Genomic DNA, 25,076 nt, shown 5'->3' with positions numbered 1-25,076 from the left:
GTTTGGGTGTCCTCGTGTTGTCGTGCCACATGTATCCAATAAATGTGACTGCATGTCTTTTTTCTTTTTTTTAGATAGGAAAGGGAGATAAAACCAGCTTTTTGTAGTCAGACTCACACATTTTGGGGATTTTGATTAGGAAGGTCCTTTAAATGGTTTCTTCCTCAAATATTGACCAGATAAATAATAAAAAAATGTGTAGCGTAGGTAAATTGATGTTCATATTTAGTTGTATTGTACATTAGCCTCATAGCCTCAAAAAGCACATCGTTAACTTCCACATTGGTCAGTTTGACCCGCATCGTAAACCATCCCGTATTTGTCTAATAATTATTATTATTATTATTTATTTTTTTTTAGGGCAACAGAGGCCGAACTGGAGTAGTGGTGGCTGCCTATATGCACTACAGCAATATATCGGCTAGGTGGGTGTTCAGACTTTTGCAATACGTGATAGTGGCTCTGGGTATTGACTGCAGACTAAATTCAAACCCAAATTGTGTCTGTATGCATCACAGTGCTGACCAGGCCCTGGACAGGTTTGCAATGAAGCGCTTCTATGAAGACAAAGTGCTTCCTGTGGGTCAACCCTCTCAGAGAAGGTCAGCTTGTTTATATATATTAGGAGTCGGATTTTCCTGTCAACTCTCCCACAAAGACATTTCTGTTTGGAACCCTCCTGTCTCAGAAAATGCAACAATAAGGAGAATCCATAATTTAGTGTTAATATAACAGGTCAAATTGACCCAGGATGTTTGGATGAAATTCACTACAGCAGCCTTGAGTGCTAACTGCAATTGCTTGACGGGTGGCGTGCAGGTATGTGGATTACTTCAGCGGTTTGCTCAGTGGACACATCAAGATTAACAACAAGCCGCTCTTTCTTCACCATGTCATCATGCACGGCATTCCCAACTTTGAGTCCAAAGGAGGTATGCCACTCCGATGCGCTCACCTGGAACGTAGAAGTCATCAAACATTTACAAAAATACTGACACCCAGTGTAAACACATTTTTTTTAATGTATTTTTTTCTTTAAATCAGGATGCCGCCCGTTCCTCAAAATATACCAGGCCATGCAGCCCGTCTACACATCTGGGATCTAGTAAGTCTAAATCATGCTCAAATGCTTTAATGAGATTTTGAGTTCAGACAGCTTGTCTGAAGAGGAAAAAACAAAAGAAAAATATTTGGTGCTATCCCATGCTCCCCGTGTCCCACAATTGAGAGCAGTTAAAAACCATCACTTGTGCTATTGTCATTTGTTACCATAAGGGGAGCAAAGATTTTCCCATAAGAACACCACGATGGTTGACAAGGCCAGAAAGGAGCCGCTGTTTTCAATTGCCACAAGAGATTTTGCAGTGAGATCACCACATTGAAAACGGTCGTGTTAAAGAATGTTTCAATCATCATGTTTCGAGCTGGATTTCTTTGGCCACTGGATGGCAGCGAAGCAAGGGCAACCGCTCATTAGGCCCAACCCAATATATAAAAATACACCCAGAAACATTATTGCTGTTCCTGACTGAAAAGGGCATTAGGAGTGTTATAATCAATACTAGCAGGGCCTCTCTTTTTACAGTAAATGTGTGAGATTCTAAGCAGGCCTTACCCTTCTACCTTGAAGACCCCCTCAAAGCCCCCACTTGGCATTCCTTGCCAATTTTTTTGCTCACATGCTCCCTATTAGCACTGTGCAGCCTTTGATCTGCTGCTGCAGTTGTTAGACAGCCATGTAGACACTAATGCCCCAAATTAGTGTGACTCTATGATTACGCTGCTTTGAAAGTGGAGGCGATTGGAAGCAGATGATACGCAATGGAGTACGCACCACACTAGAATACAACACCCACAATATTCCAGTTGAGTGTCGGAAGTTATGGCTGTTGCAAAGCTGTAACATGCTGCTGTGTATTTTTTCCCCCCTCCCCCTTTTGCAGTAATGTTCAAGGGGACAGTCAGACGAGCATTTGCATCACCATTGAACCTGGCCTACTTCTGAAAGGAGACATTCTGGTAAGAAGAAGAAGGAATGGATGGAAAAGAAACAAAAACAATATCATGCGCTTTTGCTATTCTAGCTCCTCATGTGGCTGAGCTAAGACAGTTATGTTGCTGCTCTCAATGATGAAAGCAATTCAAGCCAAAGTCGTTGTGCGGCGTGATGTTGATAAATCCTTTGCAAACATATCTTACGTGGTTTTGGGCCGGTGTAGTTGTTTGGGTGCCATTGCCAGTCCAAAGACTAAGCTAACATTACAGACACCCATTGGCCCGCATTCTACTTATTTGGGATGCTGAGCCGTATTAATGGCCCATAGATTTAGCTCACTATTAGATCTCAGAAAGACATGATCAACTACCTGAGTATGACCGCTGATAAAGTATTCTTGGGGCAAATATGTGAAGGCACCCATGGCGTATAATGTGTAACTGCTTTAAATTTGTAACTTGCGCAATTTTGGCCCCACGTGTTTGCAGGGGTGAGCTGCCGCAAGTATGTATTTTGGAGGTGCACACAGTTTGTTCAAAACAGGCGGTTGCGCTGATGTGGGTGCGAACACAGCCGGCTTGATTGGCAGCTAATCGAAGCGGCTCCACTCATTCACGTTGCAAATCAGCGCACGCCGTTCTTGACAGGCCAGAAGCAGGAACTCATTTGCATGTTAAGAGGTGAAAGCGCAACTGCGAGCAGACCTCCATGCTGCCGATGATGTCACGTTGACCAGCGCCGCCACACCACAACATTCTTGCTGTAATTCACATAACAAGAGGTGTAAGAAAATCAGGACTAAGTAAGACTAATGATGAAACTGTTCATTGAATGAAATACTTGGACTTGCACTCAATGGAAAAGGATTTTGCGGTCTGTTGAAGTGTGTCCCAGAGTCGACTGAACTGATGGCCTAATAGTCCAAGTCTACTCGTTAAACCCAGATTAACAGCATGTAGAGATGATTGCTGTTGTTGTTTTTTACAACCCAACATTGAATGACTGCATAGAGAACATGTGGAGTTTATTGTATTTCACATTCACAGAATAGCACGGAGCTATAAAACATGTGCTAGGGGTGCTGCTTGGCTTTTTTTCAAGACCTCTTTTAGCAGGCAGTCTCAAATCGCCGTATGTTGGAAACTATGATGCCAAAGTAGCAATTGGCCATATTTTTCACTTGGTTTTACTCCTCCCATAAGGAAAGTTTGTCTTGGAAAAGATAATAGCTGTAGCCGTACTTGGTAAATCTCATGCAATGACGTTCTTCCCGCAGCTCAAATGCTACCACAAGCGTTATCGGGGACCATGCCGGGATGTGATTTTCCGGGTGCAGTTCCACACGTGCGCAGTTCACGACCTGGGAATCGTCTTTGGGAAAGACGAGCTCGATGAGACCTTCAAAGGTATCATCATTTTTGTTTTGCCGTTCAGTGATTGGCTGGCTTGAAGGAGCCTCAAAATGCTTCTAAATTCAATTTTTGCGGTTGCCCCCCTGCAAAGTCACAATTATAACAAAATATCCATGCCTATTGCCTATGCCATGTAATGCGAGCAATGCATGGTGTCAAAGTTATAAGGAGCCACTATATAATGTAATTATATTTTTATGATTTACTGTTTGCAGATGAGAGGTTCCCAGAATATGGCAAAGTGGAGTTTATTTTTTCTTTTGGTCCAGAGAAAATGTATGGTAAGAATCAATATACATTGTCATGTTCACCAATACGGTACAACATTATTTTTGGTTGTTTATTTTGAGAGATTCACTTGTCTGCTTTGTCTTTTCGTACCTCTGGTCAAGGTATGGATCACCTGGAGAACGGGCCGAGCGTCTCCGTGGACTACAACACGCAAGATCCTCTGATTCGCTGGGACTCTTATGAGAATTTCAACCAGAATAACCAGGACGCTGCAGAAGGTTAGTAGAGTACAACTTCACAGAAGAATTGTTCTCCCTGATAAATGTGAAGAACCGTATTTTCAGCAGCATAAGGTGCGCAGAATAACCTTTAATTTTCTCAAAACTCAACTGTGCACCCTGCGATATGGTGTACTTTCTCTCTGCACTAAACCCCCAACTCTGTAAAAACGTTATCAAGCCATCTGATTGAATGTTGGACTATATTGTGGTCCACCATATGTATGGGTTGAGTCTGGAAATAGTCCCCATGATTGAGCGGATTGGTGCGGAAAATTGGGTAGTACAAACATTTTGCATAGTTCAAGTTTGCTACACTCCAAAAATGATATGATTTAACAGTGAAGCCCCATCTAGTTGTACTCTCATTTTTTTTTTTTTTTGTAATGTGGAAAATCCATTTGCCGTTACTCTTAAGATCCCTGGCTCCTAGGAACGTAGTAATTGGTGTAACGGAACTTGACTAAGGAATGTTTACACCTTGGACAAGGACCTAAGTTTAGCCAGGATTGATACTTGATGTTACGGAGAGTTTTGAAATAACATCGATTTGTGGAGCGCTTGTAAGCCAAGGTCTTATGAGGCCACGCTTTGGCCCAGTCGCTTGATCTGATCTTGCTGACTCCGCCAGCTTCATGCCACGTTTTTCATCGCCCTTCACCATGGCAGCGAATGCCTCTCCTTGCCTTTCAGTGCCAAACATTTTAGAAGTCAACACGCCTTTGTGTTTTTTGTTGTTGTTTGTTTTGTTTTTTCTTAATGCCCCCGCTTGTATGTCTAGTTTGCCTGTCTGGCAGTCTGCAGGAAAGGAAACCAGCACATTTCTAGGCCCACTGGGAATCCCTCTGGTTATTGTCGTTATTTTCTTTTTCCTATCTATAACAATTTAACCGGGTAAGTACGTATGGAAGCCAATTGAGAACAGATTGCCATTTGCTATGCCAACAAAAGAGAGTATAACAAAGCTGAATTAAAGCAATTACAAATGAAAATATACAACAAACCCAAAAGAACAATGTACTTGGAAATGTTTTTGAACATTTTTTGAACAAACCGGGTTGCGTGTTATGACACTAAACAATTAGCGGCTAGTGGCTGTAGCAATGCTGTCACAAAAAGAGTCGCTACCCTCTGCTCTTTTTGGCATCAAATACTGCGTAAAGGCGCAAAACACTTTTCAAAGTCTTAACCCCCTAAACCTGAATACTCACCGCCATCTTGGATTCTGATTTGTAGCTCTCAACAGCATACTGTGCGTGCAACCCCTAAGTGCAAAGACTTTCATCTTCTGCAGTAGCAGAACCAGGCTGGGATTTTGTGAAGAAAAACAAACATTTTAGAACACTATTTTTACCTGCAAATTGAAGGCTTTTGCGGCTTTTGGGAGATACAGCAACGTGACCACCCAGTAGCAGAGGGTTTTTTTTTTTTTTTTTGGGACAGGCCTTGAACAGCTCAGGTTCTCACAGATTTACCTTCATAGATGCAATTTATATATTTTTAAATAGCCATGACCCCTCCCATGTTATTTTTTACCAGGTGTTTGAATGTCAAAGGTCGCTTGGCTATCACCGCTCATTAAGTGGCAGTTGGAAATAGTCTTTGCGAAAATAGAATTGCTTGCCCCTCATTCTCTTCCCTTGAGGGTTACTGTGTGGAAATGACACTTGGGGTTCCATATAGTAGTGCTTCTCAAACCGGGAGTGTTGCGCAACAAATTATCCGCTATGATTTCAAGTTCACACATAAGTGTGCTGCCATCCTTGCTTGAAGTTGTTTTCTTTACCTTCTTTCTTTACACATATGGTTTAGGATTCTGACTTAATTTTGGGAAATAAAATTACCTCTGTAAGGGGGTCCCCAGACCCATCATTTGTTATGTTGTTTTGAGCTATATTGTGTTCCTGACAATATTTTGCATACTGAAGAAGCACTTAACTCATATTAAAGGGCAATGACGCAATATCCCCTTCAGGGCGTTGATTCAAATGTGTAACAACAACATACGTTGCCTCTTTGGTTGATCAAGGCAACATGTGACATTTCAATGGACTTTTTTTATGCAGGGGCTGGTTATTGTTCTCAGTATTGAACTCGGTGCTACAAGTGTGGTTTCTCGTTTCACAAGATTGATGTTGACCTTCATCGTGCATTTTTGTTAAAACAGCAACAGCTGCTGCTGCTACAGGACAATGCCAACATCGGGCGTTCTTCCACACCGTTCCTCCATAAAAAGTCTTCCAGCTATCCAAAAGCATTTACGCGTTTTACAATGTGCCATTCTAGTCTGAACTTTGCTAGAATATTTCTTACAGTAGGTTTTAAAAAGTGAAAAATGGTTGCTCTACATGCTGTGTGTTGGTCATAAACATACACCATCAAAAAGGTTTTTCTCGGGCATATTTTCCCCAATATAAAACTGGACTCTAATTTTGATGTGATAATAGTCCTGATGTTATGAAAATCTTGATTTCATTTGTGCAAAGATTCAGTTATCAGATTTAGATTGCGGATGGTCACAAAGCTAATGTATGGAGGGTGCATTAGTTATGTAGTCATTATTCATTTCTAACAAATTTGCTATTTATTTTGTTACTGCTCAGTAAAAAAAACAAAAAACAAAAAGACAATCCTGTTTGTAAATTTCTGGTTACATTGGTTAAAAGTTGATTATACCCTCTAAGGACCGAAACGGGCTTCTGTCAATCCATTGCAATTTAGCACTTGTGAATCTGTGCACACAGAGTAAAGACGGATGTGACCCCCACTACTACTTATTTGAAAACTAAAGAGCTTTGTTGCCTTGTGCCGTACGTCTTGCCTTAGTGAAGGTGAGCTTTAGGGGCAAAGGCGTCACACTGACTGCGTCAGAGCGAGCCTAAGGCCCAGAGGGTTGCCATGCCAATGAGCGCTGCTGGCTCCTTGGCATCGGCTGCGGCCACTACGTTCCTTTGGCACAACGACGCTTTTTAGATTGTTAAATATAGCTCTTATTATATTCCAGGCATGGCATGACCCCCATTGAGATGCAGAGGTGAAATGTCTGGCCCTTTGTGTTGGCAACAAGCACGGGCACAATCAGATTTTTCGGGAGCTTGGGTCCGCTTTGCCTGCAAACATGTCATTGGTTTCTCTGCGTGTAAGCCAAGGCTGTGAAATAAAAGCTTTTGTGGCCAAATTTAACACAACAAGGCAGTTGTTCTTCCTGTTGGAATGTCTTCCCTTTTGCATTCAGCCACTGGCGCTAGTACAGGCGCGTCCACTCAGCGACATTTTGAGTACCAGTCTACTACCAGTAGGAGATTGAAAAAAAAAGTACATTAAAGGGACAGTGTGTAACATCTATACCGTTTTTCATTTAAAAGGAATAAATAAATTGAAATTTCAAAAACTTGCAAATAAATGTGTTCTTAATGACCAACAGTATGTTTTAAATATAATCATAGGTCTAGTTATCATTAAATTATATTACATGAGGGTGGGACTTCTCCGGAGGCGGCCATGTTTGTTATAGCTATGCACAATGGTAAATGCAGCACCTGCAGCTCCTCCTGCTGTCCGTAGTGAAAAACGGTCTAAATCTTACATACCATCCCTTTAACTCTCATCCGCTGCCATTGACAAGAATACTTGTTGATGAGGTTTTTCAATTGGGGTGGACGGGGTCACGTTTAACGCTACACCACTGTAAATTTCAAACGTGGAAATAACTTCACTGATGCGCTATCACCAGTAGATGACACCCATGTCTCATTTTAGATATGAGGTCATGTCAGAATTCTCCAAAACGGCAGCCAGTGATTACGTTGTTTTCGGTTGATTTATCAAAATAAGCATTTGCATTTCAGCTGCAATTTTGTCATGGGTGTTTTCTGGGAATGCTTGAGTGGTATTTGGATTCTCCGTGGACACAGCTGCGGGCCAGACACTCTCCACCTCTGTCGTTTGACTCAGCCAGTCTGTCTGAAAATGCCAAAGGGAAGCCATGCAGATCTTGAGAGGAAGGGCCGCTGAATGTTTGTGCTGCAAAATATTCAGACAACAATAATGTATATTTATTTTACCGTAACATTTGTATCGTGTGCGAAAAAAGGCGATCATTAGCGATCATTATTTTTTGCTCTTCTCCTGCCCACTTTTCAAGCAACCTTCGTTCCAATGGCATTGGAGGCTAAGTGCACTCTGAAACATTGATTGAGTGAGTCCTTGATGAATATTTAATAAACTCAAGTCATTTTGAATCCTGTTCTTTACTTACACTTACCAAGGCCCTTTTTTGCTTACGGATTTGATCGGCAAAGTGAAACTTAATTTCACTGTGTCTCGAGTTAGGCGCTAGGGTTAGATGTTAGGGTTAGAATCTTGTTTATTTTAGCATTAACTTCAACTTTCAACACCCCATAATACTGTATGTGAAGCTTGCCATTTTTTAAATTCCAGAATTTGAATGTGCAGGATGTATTCTTGTCCATCCCGAAGAGCTTGTGTTTGTTAACAACAGTCGCAACCCTTGTCATTATCACTGGAACACTTGTGCTTGGGAGGCAAGCCCCCATCTGTTGAAATCGCCCCTCCCAACACACATACACAGACTTCCTCAAGATGTGGTGCGCGTGTTTGTCAATGTAAGGCACGTGCTATTTCCGCAGCTAACGGGGGTTCTGTTGCCACAGAGTTCACAGTTCATAGTTGAGAGATTAAAAGGTCACACAGTTGCACCAGCAGCCCCCCGCTTACAACCCGAAAATATCCGGCGTCGCACCACACCCTTCACACTTTGTGTGTGTCCTTAGTAATGCTTGTACTGTATGTAAGCTTTATCTGAAACTGTCTAGACAAGAGGATATGGGACGCCCAGGTGGGACCGCTTAGCACACAGCTGAAAATATTCACTCGATTTTATATCAAGATTTATGTTTTCTTTTTGCCTGTCTGACAAAGAGCATGCGTAGCCGAGTGGTCATTCCAGCCGAAACCGTCACGGTCCACCCTCTCCACTTGTTACGCAACTGACAAAAGCTCTTGGGTCAGACTGGCAGACATTCCCCTCTTAAGTAGTGCAAGTTGGATGGGGCGGTGAAAAAAAATGGATCCCCCGGAGAGTATGAGAAGCACACAAACACATCACGCACCCGTCTTCTCTTGCTCTTTGGTTCACTGCCTTTGCCTGCACAAATTCCATTTTATCAAGTACTAATCTACACACATATATGAGTAGGGCTGGGTGATATGGAAAAAAAACATAATCTCTATTTTGTTGCTGCAGTCATTTTTGACATTTATGATCTAAATAGATTTTAATTGAAGCAATAAACCTAACTATCATTTATTTAAAAGAGGTTTGATTTATTAATCAATTTTAAACAATTTTTAATTAAATTTAACATTCATAGCTTGTGCAAAAAAATATTGATATTATTGATAGGTAGTGTATAGCTTGCTTAAGTACCACGATGAAGTAGTTATCATCTATTGTAAACACTAATGCCTTGTTAACCAGCAGTCTCCCACTTTTGCAAAACCTCAATTTCACAATTTTTTTTTTGCTCAGCCCCACTCATGAGTCACATCTGAAAAGCAAAGACATTAACTGATGAATACGTAAACCCATTACTCGATATAAAAAGAAAACGACTGATGGACAGTCTTTTGGCCAGTCACTGACAGATACCCATTTATTTAACAAAGAATGATGAGAAAACTTAAAAAAAAAAAAATAACTGTATTGGCTACTCACTGGCAGTGAGTTTTTGGAAATGATCTGTTTGTTGTTGTCCACCATTGTGAAAGTGATTTTGCTCACCCCTTGGAGAGGCTTCGTTATTTTTGCCCGTGACAAAGGCTGTCTTGTTCTGCCTTGTGCTGGTCCACACACGCAAAGTTCCTGCATGGCGATGCGTACAAGACGTGGGTGATGTCAGTGCACCGTCAGCTCCGACACTAAACAGCGGTGTCTTCATTTCTTGACAGAGCTCCGTTCCTATGGCAGCTAATCAAAATATCTCCAAACACAGAATGCAGTCATAAATATTTTGAATATTTTCGTTAAGTACAGTATCAAATGAAAAACTGAGCTGCATTCATCTTGTTTATTTAGTTACTGTTTTTTTTACATTAGTTCTCAAATGAGGATACTGTATGCATAACTCTAGGGGTATTTGAGGGCGCTACAGATGGTGCATGGGTGCAATTTAACAGAAAATCTATTTCTCTTATGCATAGGCCAGATATTTAAGATATTTACACAGAAAAATGGTCTATGAAAGATTTTAAAAATCTTTGTCTAATTTTTTTTTTCAAACTGACTCGTCACAGCAACATCATGCCTTCAACACAGGTTAAACATGCATTTAGAAATAAGAGCAGCACCAACACCAGCACCAAAAGTAGCTTTTCATCTTGAAACCTGTGCTCATCTTAAGCGTTATCAACACCAACAATGCAATCCTTTTCTTTCTTCCTTTGGCTAAGCAAACAAGCCCTGCCTCATATTGGCCCAAGAACATTACGCAGTATATGTTGCTAAGATTTATTATAAGAGAAGGGAGGCTTGGGGATATGTACAGTATCCTTCATCTGTCTTGAGCAGAATGGATGGCATTCTCCCTCTTTTCGTTGCTCAGTTACGAGTGGGCATGCTTGCGGAAATGTCAATGACCACATTAACATGCGCTATAGTCCTGCTCGGTTCAGCGCAGTGGCTTTGCAAGACCTTGACGGGCTTATATCCTTCTCCCAAGCGGTCAACACACTTACCCTCCCACCAGCCCTGTGCATCCCTAGCAAAAAGCTGCCAGGGACCTCCCACACGAGTCAGTGAGAGTTGGAGCGCTCTAGAGCCACACGGACAGACGGCAGGGCAGGGGGGAGCGGGACGGGGAGATGAGGAGACGGGGCAGCGATCGGTGACAGGCCCCAAAGATCGTAATAGCGAGCACATGTACCTCACTGGGGACTTCAACATTTTACGTATCCCCGTTTTAGCTCTGGGCTGTCTTCCACCGCTTCGACAGGTAGGCCAATCTCCTTCCAAAATTGGATGAGGAGACTGATCACTTGAACGCTTTGAATCACATTTGGATTGAGCTCCTGAATTAGAGAGAGTATAGCGGGATATTGCTTCACCAATATTCTATATGTCAATGATTTATGTTTTTTTTTATGTTGATTTATATTTCAGTTATTGGATATTTTTCAGGAAACACACATCCTTATAGGTCAGAAACTTGACATGACAGAAGACCTGAGATCAGTTTTAGATTCCGCGACCAAAAACAAAACAACAAAATGTATTTCAAAATGTCAAAGGAAAAAGAAATAAAGCCAGGAATGCTTTAGTGTTTTCTTTTGCTGGGTTCATTGAGCACAAACGGCTTAATTTAAATTCTTGCATTCAGTGATTAGTATCAGATGCTCATTTTCAACACTCACTTACTCTAAGTATGAAATTAATTAACAAGAAATGTATCCCTTGGCAGGGTTCAGATGCCACACATTTCTTTAATTGGCTTAATGAAGCACGAAGCCACCTTCTGCGATGAATCATTTTTTCCACACCACGTGCCACAGAACTTGCTCATTTCCTGAAGTTAGCAGAAGAAGCGGACGTGAGCCAATATTTAAATTAGGCTGTTCTGGCAATGCGTACACTCTCTCCCTATATAACTTAACACAGTGCTTACTCCTTAACAAGTTTGAGAACCACTGGAGAATAGCAGTTCAATGTTTTCTCATTTTTCGCGATTAATGGGGAACAAAACTGCCCCGCGAAATGCAATCAGCTCATAGGCACTCCTACAAGACACGTGACTAGCTCCTTGTAAAACATTGACCAATGAGGGCAAGAGTGGAATACAACTCCTGGCCTTACTGGTCGATGCCACGCCGGGATCCAATTACACATCTTGTAGGAGTGCATATGAGCTGATTGACTGAAAGTCTGACCAGCTTTGTCCAAGCTGTTGACTGTTTCACTGCACCGCAAGGAGCAGTCGCCCCCTCACACGTTAGAGATAATGTGTGGCGGAAGCAATAAAGTGAGGACAAAACAGAGCTTTCAAAAGATGTTACAAATTGACTGCGACCATCTTCTCTTGTTCTTGTTGTTTCAGAGGTCATCCACACCCAGGGACCTTTGGATGGGAGTCTCTATGCCAAAGTGCGCAAAAAAGAGTCCGTCGATGGCACCGTCACGGTTAATGGGCTCCCACCCACTGCTATCGAACACACCCTGCCTGCGATTGACCACGCCTTGTCTGTGAGCAGTGACTCTGGAAACTCCACCGCCTCAATTAAAACAGACCGGACTGACGAAGCGACAACAGTCCATCCTAATCCTACCGTCAACCTGCCCACCGTTTCCACCGTCGAGGAGGTACCGCAAGTCCATCACCAGCAGCAGCAGCAGCCCATCAGCCCGCAAGAGAAACAGGAGTTGGAACAGCTCCTGGGTGGACTGGAAGGGCCCATGCATCGCCAGGGCTACCACGCCTCGCCAACCTCTGCCGTCGGTGGGATCCTCCACCGGGTGCCCGCTCAGGTCCATGTCAACGGTCACCGCAACATCGAGCGTGAAACGGACATTTTAGATGACGAGCTACCAAGCAGTCAAAAGGCAAACAGCGTGGACAGTCTGGGGACGTTCTCCTCCACCGACGGCCGAGCCACGCCGGCCGATCTCTACTACCAGTCCGAGTCTGTCATCAATGGGCAGGACCATGTGCCGTACCTGGAGCGTAGCGTTGCAGAAAGTCCAGTGGAAATAATGCCATCACCAATTTGCCTCACGGACAAGCCCGTTACACTGACTCGTCACGATTCGGTCCCTAATTCAACTTATGTGGCAACTCAGAATCTATACCGTTCACAGTCGCTTGGTGCGGATACTCAATCTATGCCGCCGGCTCCCACCCGCACCACCAGTAGCAGGGACGCCGTCCAACGCGGTCTCAATATTTGGCAACGCTTCGGTGTGCCAGAGGAGCCTGTAACTGAAGGGCTCACTTTCGGGACGCCGATTCACCAGAGTCTTCCGCAGTTCCCTCATCGCCATAGTGCTTCGCAGGAAGAGATTGAGAAATCTATAGAGACGCTCAATCTTCTCATGTTGGATTTGGAGCCGAGTCGTTCCTTCGTTCCAAAGTCCCAAAGTGCTCCTCTGGGGGAAGCCGGTGTTGTCACTGCCCAGCCGTCCTCCTCTCAGAACCAAAGCATGCCTATCTATGAGGTGGACCCTCCTTCGATGTCCAGCCAGCGATCGCCCGTAAAACCCAGCACACCAGAATCTGCCCCTACCTTTGGACTGAGAACCACCGGGGCTAGCCCGTCCTCACCGGCTTCCGAGACTGGTCAGCCCCGGCTTGCGGCGACCGACGCCTTCCAGCCAAGTTCTTTGTCGCAGTCCACTGAGGTCTTTGACCCCCAACGAAGCTCAAGTGCTGGACCGACTTTCCCTACCTCTGGGGACTGTGAACCGGATGAAGTCTTCAATGTTGAAGGACTGGTGGCTCAAAGAGTTGCAGGTAAAAACACTAATCTCAAACTAAATCTAAATCCCGGTGCTAAACAGGTCTTTAGGCCAATTATTGACTCTATTGGCATGATAGATTTTACTGAAAAATGTCTTTCTTAAAAGACGTGGTTTATCAAACAGGAACGGGCCAAGTTCACAGCAGCCACCCCAAACGCCAAAGCACATCCGACCATTATGAGCTGCCACATCTTACTCTTGTCCTCATCATCTTTTCTTTTTCATCGCCATTTGTTTGTTTACCCAGAATATACCGCACACACCCAAAGGCTCACCTCCAGAATTTCCTCTTCTTCCTCTTCTCGCTTGGTTTTAGGTTTGTTCTCTCATCCTATTGCAACAGCTTTCTGAAGTGTGCTTGCACGTTGTAGTCCGTCCATCTGCATTGGAGCATCTTGCCTTCCAAGTCTAACAGCTGATTGTGCTAGTTTAACCCTATTTTTCACTGTTACTCAAGATCAGCAACAATGAAATCTGGGTCAGTTTGATGAATAAACTGGTTGCCAATTATTTTGATAACTGATTAGTTGTCAATGAGTCAGCGACTTTAAGAAAGCAGTGAGCATCCCCAAAGACTAACAGTCCAAGGTGTACCCTCTGCGGAATTTGAGCTTACTTCTTTTCATCCCTTCACAGGTGTCCACTCCCGTACCATTTCTCAGGATGAGCCCGAGTGTGTGTCTCGCCGTAGAATCACGAGCGACGGTACCGAGGACGCTTCCTCCCCGGAGGTCCCTGTTCGGTCTCCTGTTCGTTGCGTTTCTCCGGAGTTTGTCAACGCCATCGCCATGAACCCTGGCGGAAGGCCAAAGGAGGTATAGATAATCGTAGCGTGTTTGCTTTTTATGGATTTTCAGGGCCTTCTTGGAATTGGAGTAACAAGTAATTCTGCATGTAATTACATTCTGAACGTATTCTCTGGAGTTTGAATCGCCCGCGGTCATGTCTTCAGGTTTTCCAGAGCTATGATGTCACAGAATTGTATAGTGTATTCTGGCGACAGTGTGCTTAATAAGTCAGTGCCCCCTGGAAAAGTTAGAGCAAATGACTTTTGGGCTAGCTCCCACCAGGAAAATGAGCCCCATTGGACGCAGCTACGCAGGACCAGCCTTTTTTTTCCACATTTCGTCATTGCATGTTTCTGTTTGTTGAATGGGTCTGTATTTTTGCCTCCTCAGAGACACATGCACAGCTACCGGGAAGCCTTTGAGGAGCTGGAGGGTGGGCCCGCCAGTCCCCCTCCCACAGTTGGTGGTGAGGCGCTTCCCCAAACCCCCGCCTTCCCCACCTCGCCGCAAACCCCTTACTTCAACTTGTGTAAGTCTTCCCTCTGGCTGGCGCTGTGGAGCTCAGGCATACCCGGTTCATTAGGCAATATTTCACAGTACAATATTTCACCCCAAAGTACTTTTGCTTTAGAATTTGTTTACATTTAGTTTACATAGTTTACATTTCTGGTTTTCAAGGTGTAATTAAACTTAATACAAATGTTAACATAAGTTCTTTGAAACTCTTTAGCCGTGTTTATTGAATCGAGTTTTCAGATTTGCACTGTTCATTTTTAATATACATTGTAAACAATATAAAGCTTAATTGTTATTAGAACAAAAAGTGCAGGGAGCTCTCCGCATGTGTGAAAAAGTTCAGTGACAGCTTATACAAGTAAATATCATCCTACAATTTTGACATTAAATGAAGTTCTCAAAATGTCAACATAAAACAAATGCAAACATTTAAATTATGTTCGTTTTCAAACAAAAACTGAAGGTTTCAGGTTCTATTCATAACATTACATGACAGTTTAAAGAAATAGTTCCCTGAAATTAATACAATTTTAATCATTTCCCATCATTTTTTTTTTTTTTCCAAGAGGCCGATGCCGATATTTGTTAAAGTGCCAAATATCAGCCTTGATAATCGGCTCAGTTGAAAATCGTTCAATCTCCACTTTGAGCAGTGTTTGAATTGACTGTTCTTTTCTGAAATGGGACTAACATTTTCAGGCGTTAGGGTGGATAATGGAAATGTACTGTAGTTGTGGAAAAACAACGTCTTGTGATGTTCTGTCGCAGTTTTGGGCCGGTCGCCTTGATTTTCTTGACCTTCACCAAACGTCGTTAACTTGTGTCCGCTATAAACAGTTTTGCTGTAAATAGCAAAACTTGTGAATGATGCACTATTAGTCAAGTGGTGCATGTGACACCAGCTATTTTGCTCAATTCATTTAAGCCCAGTCCACAGAACAAATCACAAGTGTCCACTTTGACCGGTGCCGACACAGCCCACAGTTGAGAGGGGGAATGTTTGGCTTTGGTAAGTGGGAAATGCACGCCACTTTTCCCGGCTTCCTTTGTCCCGTGTCGGTCATGTTCAATTGTTCCACCTCCCCTTCCTGCTTGCCCCCCTTGCCCGAGTGATGCTGAAAGCGGGGTACACACAATACCGCGGTTTGCCGTCTGAACCGATTATTTTGAAATGTCAGAACCCCCCCCCCGACAGGTGACAGCGCATGTGCTCATTGCACCTACAGGGCCTTATTCTCTCAAGCATACAGTATGTCCACTCAAATGTGTCATTTACACACCCTAAAATGTGGGTATTCCCTATGACAACACATCCATTACGGAAGGTATTTTCACATTTGAAAAGTGGACTATCATTCTCAAATGAATTTCTGATACGTGTGTACCCCGCTTTAGCTTATGTACTGTAGCCTATCCCAGCCTTACCCCCCTTTGGCAGGAGAGCGACATAAGAGCAGCTCTGGTAAAGTGGAGGTCCGAAAGGGGTAATGCCACCCACAAACATTGACGTCGCAGTATTCTAATGACGGTGTTAAAATGCGTTAAAGTCCTCGCTGCTACTTTTGCTGCTCTGTTGTCAATCTGCATTTGAATTTTGGCTGCTGCCATTTTGGATGAGAGCCATCGGATGGTTTTGAAACCCCAACCTTGGGTGAAAGGTGGGGTACGCCCAGCATACTACACTTCACACGACATGGGTGAATTTGATCCGTAATTTGACAGGAGACTGTAAAAGTGTGTTGAACTTTCAATTGTCCAGTTCGATGTGATGTCACAGCCGGTGCATGTTTTGCTCCCTCCATCAGAGCATGAAGCATGAGCACAACCTGAGTCAATGTCTCGGTTGCCAATGTGTCTGGTCCAAACGTTTAATCCCAGCTGCTAATTTTATTTACTTTTTAAGTGGTTGGTTAAAGCAGGATCTAAAAAATAGGCTGGTAGAAATTGAATTAAGCACTAAAGTAATTGATTACTTTTAATAATTACTAAATGAACAACATTAATTTTTAAAATGTATATATATATATATATTTTTTTAGAGATTGGTCATTTGAGCTACCGAAATAGCTAGGCAGTCGACAGGTAGAGCGCGGGCGACGCATTGAGTATCCCTGGTCTAGGCAATTAAGAACTAAAGTACTAAATTGATTACTTTAGGTGCAAAAGTAATAATCAATTTAAGTTCATTACTTTTCACTTTATTACCCTAAGTAGTTAAATACTCAAGCAATTAATTTAGTTCTTAAATACAGAACATAATACAGTACATAATTACTAAAGTTGATTTTAGTATCTAAATGAATTAATTACTTTAACACTTAAATTCCTGATTACTCAAAGTAATCAATTACTTTCATACTTAATTTAATTCATTACCAGCCAATCTAGACCATTATTTGACACAGTTAATTGGTAGGTTTTGGACATTTGCTTCTGGAAGTAGCGAATCTGTGCCGCCACAACTAAGTGGCTGTCATATTAGATGTCTGCTGCTAACAGTTGGTCATTTTTCATTGGTTTCAGGTCGCTCACCTCCAGGTCTGGCCAAGACTCCGCTGTCAGCCCTGGGATTAAAACCCCACAACCCGGCGGATTTCCTTCTCAATCAAACCGGCTCAGGTTGGACTTTCACTTTCTCTGAAACACGCATGCTTGATTAACTGAAGACTCTAAATTGTCCAATGCATGCGTGTCCTGTGATTGATCCACAAAATCAAATGTCAGAAATGACAACAGAAAGTTGCAGTTATGAAGTATGTTATGAAGTAGGATGATCTGGCGGTCAGCATGCTTCAACACTGTGTGAGATAATTGGCCCAGATACAGACATTTCATGTCACAGGGAGTTTGCTTGGCCCTGTGTGCGACGTCGTTACAATGTTTTGTCTCTCTGAATTATTTCCAATGATGCCTCTCAGATGACGAGAACATTCAGGACGAAGAAGGTAAGCATCAAAGATGAGATCTCCCCGTTCATGCCAGATCATTTTGTCATTCACTCTGTCCAATAGCAACTTTCAACCGCAGCCACAATCATTCAGCATACTGTTTTAACGTTCCTAAGAACTCAATAAAGAAAGTTGCCGTTGATCTTAAAAGCCATTCTCTCACCTTCAGCAGCCAGAAGTTACGTGGAGTCCGTTGCAAGGTCAGCAGTGACAGGCGGAGAGCAAGCCACGACACCCCGAAGCCTTAGTCCTCAAGCAGACCCTGTACAGCAACAGAGAAGTCCAAGTCCTGTTTCCCGGGCCCTCAACTCACCATTGTCCAGTAGCAGTCCCGTCCACAGCTCGCAAGGGTGAGTACTGAAGTGAAAGTCCAGTCCAAGGCCGCTTAATGAAAATATGGACATTTCAACGTAACTGTCACAGAAGTGACCGGGGGAACCCCTTGTCTCTGTGATTTTTCAATTCCCTCGCAGCGATGGGGCCTCAGCAGAGAGCAACTTGAGCACTCCGTCCCAAGCCACTACTGATTCCAATTTGCACACTCAGACTGCAGAAAGCGCATACTCCACTCCAACGTCCTTATACCAAGCACCCGCTTCTCCCAAATCCGCTCATCTCGATTCCGTTCCCCCGACGTCCGCCTACCTCGGCATCGCCTCTCCAGTAGTGTCCAGTCTGGGCCTTAACACCCAAAGCAGGAGCTACGTGGGCTCAGATGCGAGTCAAGAAGCTCCCAAGGCTGCGGGTAGCCCCGAAAGTCCCCGCTTGCAGCAGCGGGCATGTATCCTGACCAAATCCACAGACAGTGCCGGGATGGAGAAGCTCCCCGGTGCTTATCAGGAAGGTTACGTCACTGGTCCAAAAGTATCTGCCGTGAATGGCTTTGAGACGGGCCTACCAGGATCCAGCGGCAGTCCTATCCTGGGACGCCATCAGTCTCAGGGAAGTCTGAGTGGTCAAGCACCGGTCCGACAGGCCTCGGCAGGACAAGGGTCTCAACCGAGCCCGATCCTCTGCAGACAAGCGTCCTTGGGACAACCCGTTCCAAGCAGTCCCGTAATAAGCAGACATCCGTCGATTTCCCAGTCGCATGGAAGTCCGGTGTTGGGCAGACACCCATCGGTGTCTCAAAGGAGCCCCAGTTTAGACCGACACCCCGTGCACAGCGGCTACGCCACTCCGGATGAGCGGCACGGCAACCTGTCAAGACAAAGCAGTTCCTCGGGCTACCAAGGACCACCGACGCCCTCCTTCCCCGTTTCGCCTGCTCTCTATCAGGAGGCCGGAATGACGACTGCCGGCGTGGGCTTCCGACACGCAAATGCCGTGCCCGCTTTTCAACCTCAGCTTCCTGAAAAGAGGCGCATGTCGAGCGGCGACAGACCCAATGGAACGCTGTCTTCGGCGGGCGTAGGAAGCAACCCCGGATACTTCCATACCCTCTCAGACTTCTCACGCTTCAACATGCCAGGTAAGAAGCGCTCGTCTGGTTTTTACAAACAAACAGTGGAGCGATTTCAAGGCAGCCACACAGACTGTATGCTCCACGGTTTCCCTATTAATTTCAAAGTATTTGGGGCCTGTCGCAAGTCTTTTTAAGTTCCAAGCGAGTGTAGTGAACGTTTTCATGAATAAGCAATGTAGTTGTGAAAAAATGAAACTGTAGACATTAGCATTGATACGATGCAATTAGAGGCAATCTACTCTATAGTAATTATCGCTACAAGCCTAATGATGTGTCAAATCGCGTTTCCTTGCAGACGGGAGTTCTGAAAGTAGGCTGAATGTCAAGTTTGTGCAAGATACGTCAAAATTCTGGTACAAGCCCGACATATCCCGAGAGCAAGGTAAGTGACACGGACTATTGATATCCGAAATCACGAGTCTTTTTTCTTTTTTTTTTAAAATAACTATGTGAAACAATCCACTGTATTCCAGCAATCAGTGTCCTGAGAGAAAGAGAACCCGGAGCTTTCGTTATCCGGGACAGCCACTCATTCAAGGGGGCTTATGGCCTGGCTATGAAGGTGGCCTCTCCCCCGCCCTCGGTGCATCAAAACAAGAAAGGTTAGGCCACAACAAAGCTTACAGCTAATCCCGTGTTGGGCAGACAGAGCAATATGTCTTCACGGCATGGACATAAAGGCGTCTCACGGTTTTTGCTGTCTTTGGTCTCACAGGTGACATCAGCAATGAGCTGGTGAGGCACTTTTTGATCGAGAGCAGCCCCAAAGGAGTCAAACTCAAAGGGTGTCCCAATGAGCCCTACTTTGGTGAGTGCAAACTTGCTAGCCTGCATTCTTGATTTGTGTGCGCAAAAATGAGCAAAAGATGTTTTTGTTTGTCTGCTTTTAGGCTGTTTGTCAGCCTTGGTCTACCAACATGCCATCACTCCTCTGGCCCTGCCCTGCAAGCTGCTCATCCCCACCACGGGTTTGTGCATTTCTGTGGCTGCACACGTCCCAGTGTCACAACAGTCGATACTAACTATAGATGCAAGAAAAAGACTGAAATGATGAAGAGCTAGTTGTGCATAGGCTTAATTAAAATGCCTTTTTAAGTACCTTTCATTTATGAAATCAAAGCCAAACTTAAATGATCCACCTGCAAAAATGTCATTGTGCCACATACAGATAGTTGCCCAACTAAATTATGTATTATTTCATTATAAAATATGGAATTGCAAACTATTAACCATCTAAAACAACAGCCTTCTGTCCCATTTTGTAGATCTTGTAGAGGAAGAGCCAGAAGTTGTGAAGAGCAATGCATTGGCGGAGCGACTGAAACAAGGAGCAGGTACGTGGCACAGCCCCACTTTCACACTTGTCCGCTCGCATCCCATTCCCATTCCCAAGCCCACGTCCGGTTATTTTTGGGAACGTAACGAACATTCTAGTCCTTCCCGGCTAATAGTGAGACTTTCTGTGTTTGTATTGACGGGTGACCGTTTCTTTGACATGTGATTAAGTAGAAGATTGCTTTCATTGAAAGTCAAAACAAATGAGTCTCCCGGTCCCCAAAGGACTTTTGCTCCCGAGTGACCCTTTCCAATGCCGTCTGCTTTCAATCCCAGCATGCAACGTGCTCTACATCAACTCGGTGGATATGGAGTCGCTTACGGGTCCCCAGGCCATCGCCAAGGCCATATCAGAGACTCTGGCGGCCACCGCCGCCAACGCCGCCACAGTGGTGCACTTCAAGGTGTCTTCGCAAGGCATTACGCTGACCGACAACCAGAGGAAGTATGTTCGCCTGATTTCTATGCCCTACGCTCAACTCACGCCTGTTCACAGTTTGGGTTTTGTTGTTGCTGTTGCACTGCATCATCCATTTGCAGTTTTGTCGTACTTTCTGTTGTGTACTCTTACTTTTGCCACTGACCAAAAAAAACGAAACAGCAAAACCAGATCTGATGGATCTTTTCGAAAGTCTGTACGTGGGAGAAAAGCGAAATAGGATGAATTTTACTTATCTTATTTTGGTTCTTTTCTTATTTTTAATTATTATTTAAACCCATTCACATTTTTGATGTAATAAGTAAAGCAAATAGGACCATCACACCCGGATCTGGGCTTTTATTCAGTGTTACATGGCAATTGTGTTTATTTTTTCTAGGCTTTTCTTCCGGCGCCACTACCCATTCAACACTGTCACATTCTGTGATATTGACCCCCAGGACCGAAAGTGAGTACACATACAAATTCTGCTGGCATGATCATTTGGAATGTTTGCTTGAGGAGGAGGAAAAAAAGTTCATTGAAAGGCACTGACTTTCAAAAAGGCCAATTTTTTTATGCACTGCTAAGAAGTCCCCTTGAAGAGGGAAGAGTGTTTTTTTATTTATTTATTTTTTCCCCATTGGTGGACAGTATTAGCGGTACTTGATAATCATCGTAAGCCATTAAAGCATAACGGGCCCAAGCCTATAAGTGCATGGTGACAGCAATTCAATGTTGCGATCACAACTCCATGTCTTCAACAAATTTGTCTGAAATATTCGCAGGTGGAAGAAGCCGGAGGGGGGCAACGCCAAGTAAGTGAGAAAGTCAAGCTCTCGTTCCATGCGGGAAAAGTTCTTTGTTGAACGCGCTGCGGCACCGTGTGTCTTTGCAGGTTGTTTGGATTTGTGGCGCGTAAACAGGGAAGCACAACGGACAACGTCAGCCACCTCTTTGCCGAGATGGACCCTGAGCAGCCCGCCAGCGCCATCGTCAACTTTGTCACCAGGATGGTTACGTCGCAAAAGCGATAAGCGCCTTCCAGCTAACCCTGGCACTTTTTGGTGGGGGGGGGGGGGGGGGGGACTTTTTCTTTGCTTCCTTCTTTCCCTCCTTCGAGCGTGGGTCAAACGCCCTTTTCCTCGGTGGACGCTTAGCGATGCTCGGTTGCGTGGAAGCACATTTTGCAGCTGCGAATCTTGCTTGTGCCTTTCTTTTCGGACGGACTCCCGAATGGATCTGCGGAAGTGCGGAAAGTGGGCGTGGCTGGGACGGACAATGGCAAGGGAGGCGCTAAGGTTCTCCCCACAAGGGAAACCTTTGCTTGGCGTCATAGAGCATGTACAAAATCTTTGGAGTTTGTTTTGAGCTGGACATCATGAATCCATACCGCTGATATTTTTAGATTAATCAATCAAATAGTTGAGTCAAAGAAAAAAAATCATTTTTTGCCCCCATTTATTATATATATATATATATATATATATATATATATATATATATATATATATATATATATATATATATATATATATATATATATATATATATATATATATATTTCTAAACGGTGAGTCAACATTTTTGATTTGGTGATTGATTAGTTGTATTCGTAAATATTCCACAAACAGTGATATTTCAGTGATATATGTCAACTTCCTGTTATAATTGCTGCCTTTAAAACATAAATGGCCTATCGTGTGCAACATGATTTTAGGGGAGGAAAAAATTGCATGCGAATGAACATGCGGTGAAGAATCTCCTTTACAACCCAGGTTAAACTTAACTCCTACCCAACACTTTAGGCTTTTACCGCCTCAAATGACTTCCTGGGCTATTTTGTTCTATTAGCCCTCATTTTTTGTAAAACAAAAACACAGCAGGCGGAGTACTTTTTCCTTTGGGTTTTGGAATGAAGGGAATGAAGGGAGCCACGTGAAAGGCTTCACGTGCTGCTGTTTTTCAGCAAGGTGCGCCACATTTGCTCACCCACACGCCCAGCGCCTGGGACTTTTCTGATTTTTTTGTTTGAGAAAGGAAAAAGTCAAGTTGTGTGATCTTGTTGGATTGTAAATCTGAACTTTCTGAGCGCTCAACCAAAGACTTTTTTGTTGTTGTTTTTAGTGGTCAGGGCTTGAGCAATGGGTGAGAGGATTGCAAGTGTTCTTCTGTAAAAACAAAACTGGCTGCTGGATTGTTTCAATGTATATGTACTGATACTGTAGGTCAACGATGCACCATTGACTGAATGGAAAAAAAAATGCTACAGGGGTCTTTTTTTCCATTTTTTTTTAAACAGCCCAATTATGTGCTGTTTGTAAATATTTTGCCTTCATGGGTAGGACTGTTCTTCATAGACTTTTGGTGCCTGTCTTTTTTATACATAAAACGCATTTTTTATTTAAAAACACAAACAAAAAAGTAAAAACAAAAAAAACATGATGTGTTTCAAGATTTCTGAAATATCTGAAGCAGATGTGCAAAATTCCTGCTTGTTTGGCATAGTAGAATAGCCTAAAATGCTGCCCTTATCACTGAAAACTCAATAAGTGCACCACTCACAATGCTATTTTATCATATGCAGTTGTAAAGTAAAAATGTATTTTCTCTATGCATATAAGCAGCTTTATAGAAAAGCACTGTCCCGTGACACTGTTGTTGATTTTATTTTCTGTTTGTAATCTGTTTATAGTGCTGCACTAGCTGGCCAAAACTATACATTCACACCCTACCCAAAAGTAAGCTCTATTATATATATATATATATATACACACTCAGAACTATATAAGAAAACCTTCAGTGAAGATATTTATTTGGCTTTGTTGCTCATTGCTCTCTTGTGTACATGTATTATGTAAAAAGATGACTGAAACAAGAACAGAATACTTGTGTGTGTGTGTGTGTGTACACTCATATACACACAAATATAGGGTGTAAAGCGAGTGTACCACAGATTTATTTTAATACTTTATTTTTTTCTGCATCAAATAATCGATTTTCTGTATGGGTCCTACATTTAGTTATTGTAACAAAATGCCAACATAATCATTGTCCATGTCGAGCACTTAACTGCAGAAGAAATGCTGCTTCTATTTCTTCAGAATGTGGAGACTATGACTCTTTACCTTCCAAAAGCATCGGGTTGGTCTCGTGCTTCCCAACCACTGTATGGCGACACTTTTAAAAGTTATCGTTCAGCAATAGTTTATTTTCTACATATAATGTAGTTTTGTTAATCTATCTACGCCACGAGATGTCAGTGCATATGTGTGTGTGTGTGTGTGTGTGTGTGTATATATATATATATATATATATATATATATATATATATATATATATATATATATGGTTAGATTTTTCTCTAGAAAAAGTGCCTTGGCTCAGGAAAGTTCAAAAAAGACAAGTCTAGCCCGTAGATGCCCTCTTGTGGCAGACAGATAGCATTACATAAACAGCCGACCCGAAAAAAAAAAAAAAACTAACCACCTGAACTCTGTTAAAAAAAATAAAAACTCGAACAAATGCATTCAGGACTGAGATTACCACCGACTCATGCATGTATGTTTGACGATCTGCACTAATCAAACAAAAAAACAGTGTGAGATGTTTTAGCATTTTTCTACAGTATTTATGAACGAAAGACTGCATGCAAGGTGTTCTACCGCCATTAATCGAGACTTTTCGCCCTAACAAAAATGATGCAATTCTACCTGTAAGTGCACGTTGAGTGATATCAGTGGATTGGACGGAATTTATTCATTCCCTTGGCCCATCAATCAATCTGTAGGACTGTTCAAAGTGTGTATAAAAAGTGTTGTCATATTTGGTTGGCTCTATGAAATGTATGGCATTTACTACTTCTGATGAAAAGTAATAATTAAAAAAAGAGGGTCAATTAAGAGAAGTGTTTGTCTTAATAATTCACATTAGGGAACAACCTATTTTGGGGTGGTTTGGTTTGGCAGACTGGTTAGCACGTCCCGCATACAACTCAGCTTCACTCAGCATCCAGCTTCACACAAATTACTTATTTCAGCCTGAGGAAATGTGACATCCTGAGCATCCCTCGTTGTTGCTGACAGTTATCTAAATTGAAAGATAAAATATATGCTCCATTACTATATAGCCATGCGGCTTATGTTTGGCTTGAATTATTT

General features: G+C 43.1%; 1 protein-coding gene across 10 annotated transcripts in view; it reads left to right on the top strand.

Annotated features, from left to right (window-relative positions):
- tns1b (tensin 1b) overlaps nucleotides 1-24,823 on the top strand; it is a 50,384-nt gene extending 25,561 nt beyond the window's left edge. For 2 of the 10 annotated variants that reach the window (XM_088414285.1, XM_088414294.1), the window contains exons 8-31: nucleotides 361-425; nucleotides 519-602; nucleotides 820-932; nucleotides 1,045-1,105; nucleotides 1,944-2,019; nucleotides 3,273-3,402; nucleotides 3,624-3,691; nucleotides 3,797-3,917; nucleotides 12,029-13,438; nucleotides 14,083-14,261; nucleotides 14,625-14,763; nucleotides 17,274-17,369; nucleotides 17,669-17,695; nucleotides 17,868-18,048; nucleotides 18,172-19,169; nucleotides 19,459-19,545; nucleotides 19,637-19,765; nucleotides 19,879-19,971; nucleotides 20,054-20,131; nucleotides 20,429-20,497; nucleotides 20,775-20,943; nucleotides 21,317-21,385; nucleotides 21,705-21,734; nucleotides 21,815-24,823. In XM_088414285.1, the coding sequence (XP_088270411.1) occupies nucleotides 361-425; nucleotides 519-602; nucleotides 820-932; nucleotides 1,045-1,105; nucleotides 1,944-2,019; nucleotides 3,273-3,402; nucleotides 3,624-3,691; nucleotides 3,797-3,917; nucleotides 12,029-13,438; nucleotides 14,083-14,261; nucleotides 14,625-14,763; nucleotides 17,274-17,369; nucleotides 17,669-17,695; nucleotides 17,868-18,048; nucleotides 18,172-19,169; nucleotides 19,459-19,545; nucleotides 19,637-19,765; nucleotides 19,879-19,971; nucleotides 20,054-20,131; nucleotides 20,429-20,497; nucleotides 20,775-20,943; nucleotides 21,317-21,385; nucleotides 21,705-21,734; nucleotides 21,815-21,953 (4,611 nt within the window). In that variant the 3' untranslated portion in view covers nucleotides 21,954-24,823. The remainder of the gene's footprint in view (nucleotides 1-360; nucleotides 426-518; nucleotides 603-819; nucleotides 933-1,044; nucleotides 1,106-1,943; nucleotides 2,020-3,272; nucleotides 3,403-3,623; nucleotides 3,692-3,796; nucleotides 3,918-12,028; nucleotides 13,439-14,082; nucleotides 14,262-14,624; nucleotides 14,764-17,273; nucleotides 17,370-17,668; nucleotides 17,696-17,867; nucleotides 18,049-18,171; nucleotides 19,170-19,458; nucleotides 19,546-19,636; nucleotides 19,766-19,878; nucleotides 19,972-20,053; nucleotides 20,132-20,428; nucleotides 20,498-20,774; nucleotides 20,944-21,316; nucleotides 21,386-21,704; nucleotides 21,735-21,814) is intronic. The other 8 variants (XM_088414291.1, XM_088414286.1, XM_088414287.1 and 5 more) reach the window with 8 other exon arrangements.
- Nucleotides 24,824-25,076: the final 253 nt, after the last annotated feature.

Source organism: Hippichthys cyanospilos, chromosome 5 (genome assembly GCF_059441005.1).
Source record: "Hippichthys cyanospilos isolate Australia breed blue-spotted pipefish chromosome 5, RoL_Hcya_1.0, whole genome shotgun sequence".
In the NCBI taxonomy this organism is placed as follows: Eukaryota; Metazoa; Chordata; class Actinopteri; order Syngnathiformes; family Syngnathidae; genus Hippichthys; species Hippichthys cyanospilos.
The sequence above is the reverse complement of the archived record's forward strand: the minus strand, read 5'-3'. Positions and strand labels throughout refer to the sequence as shown.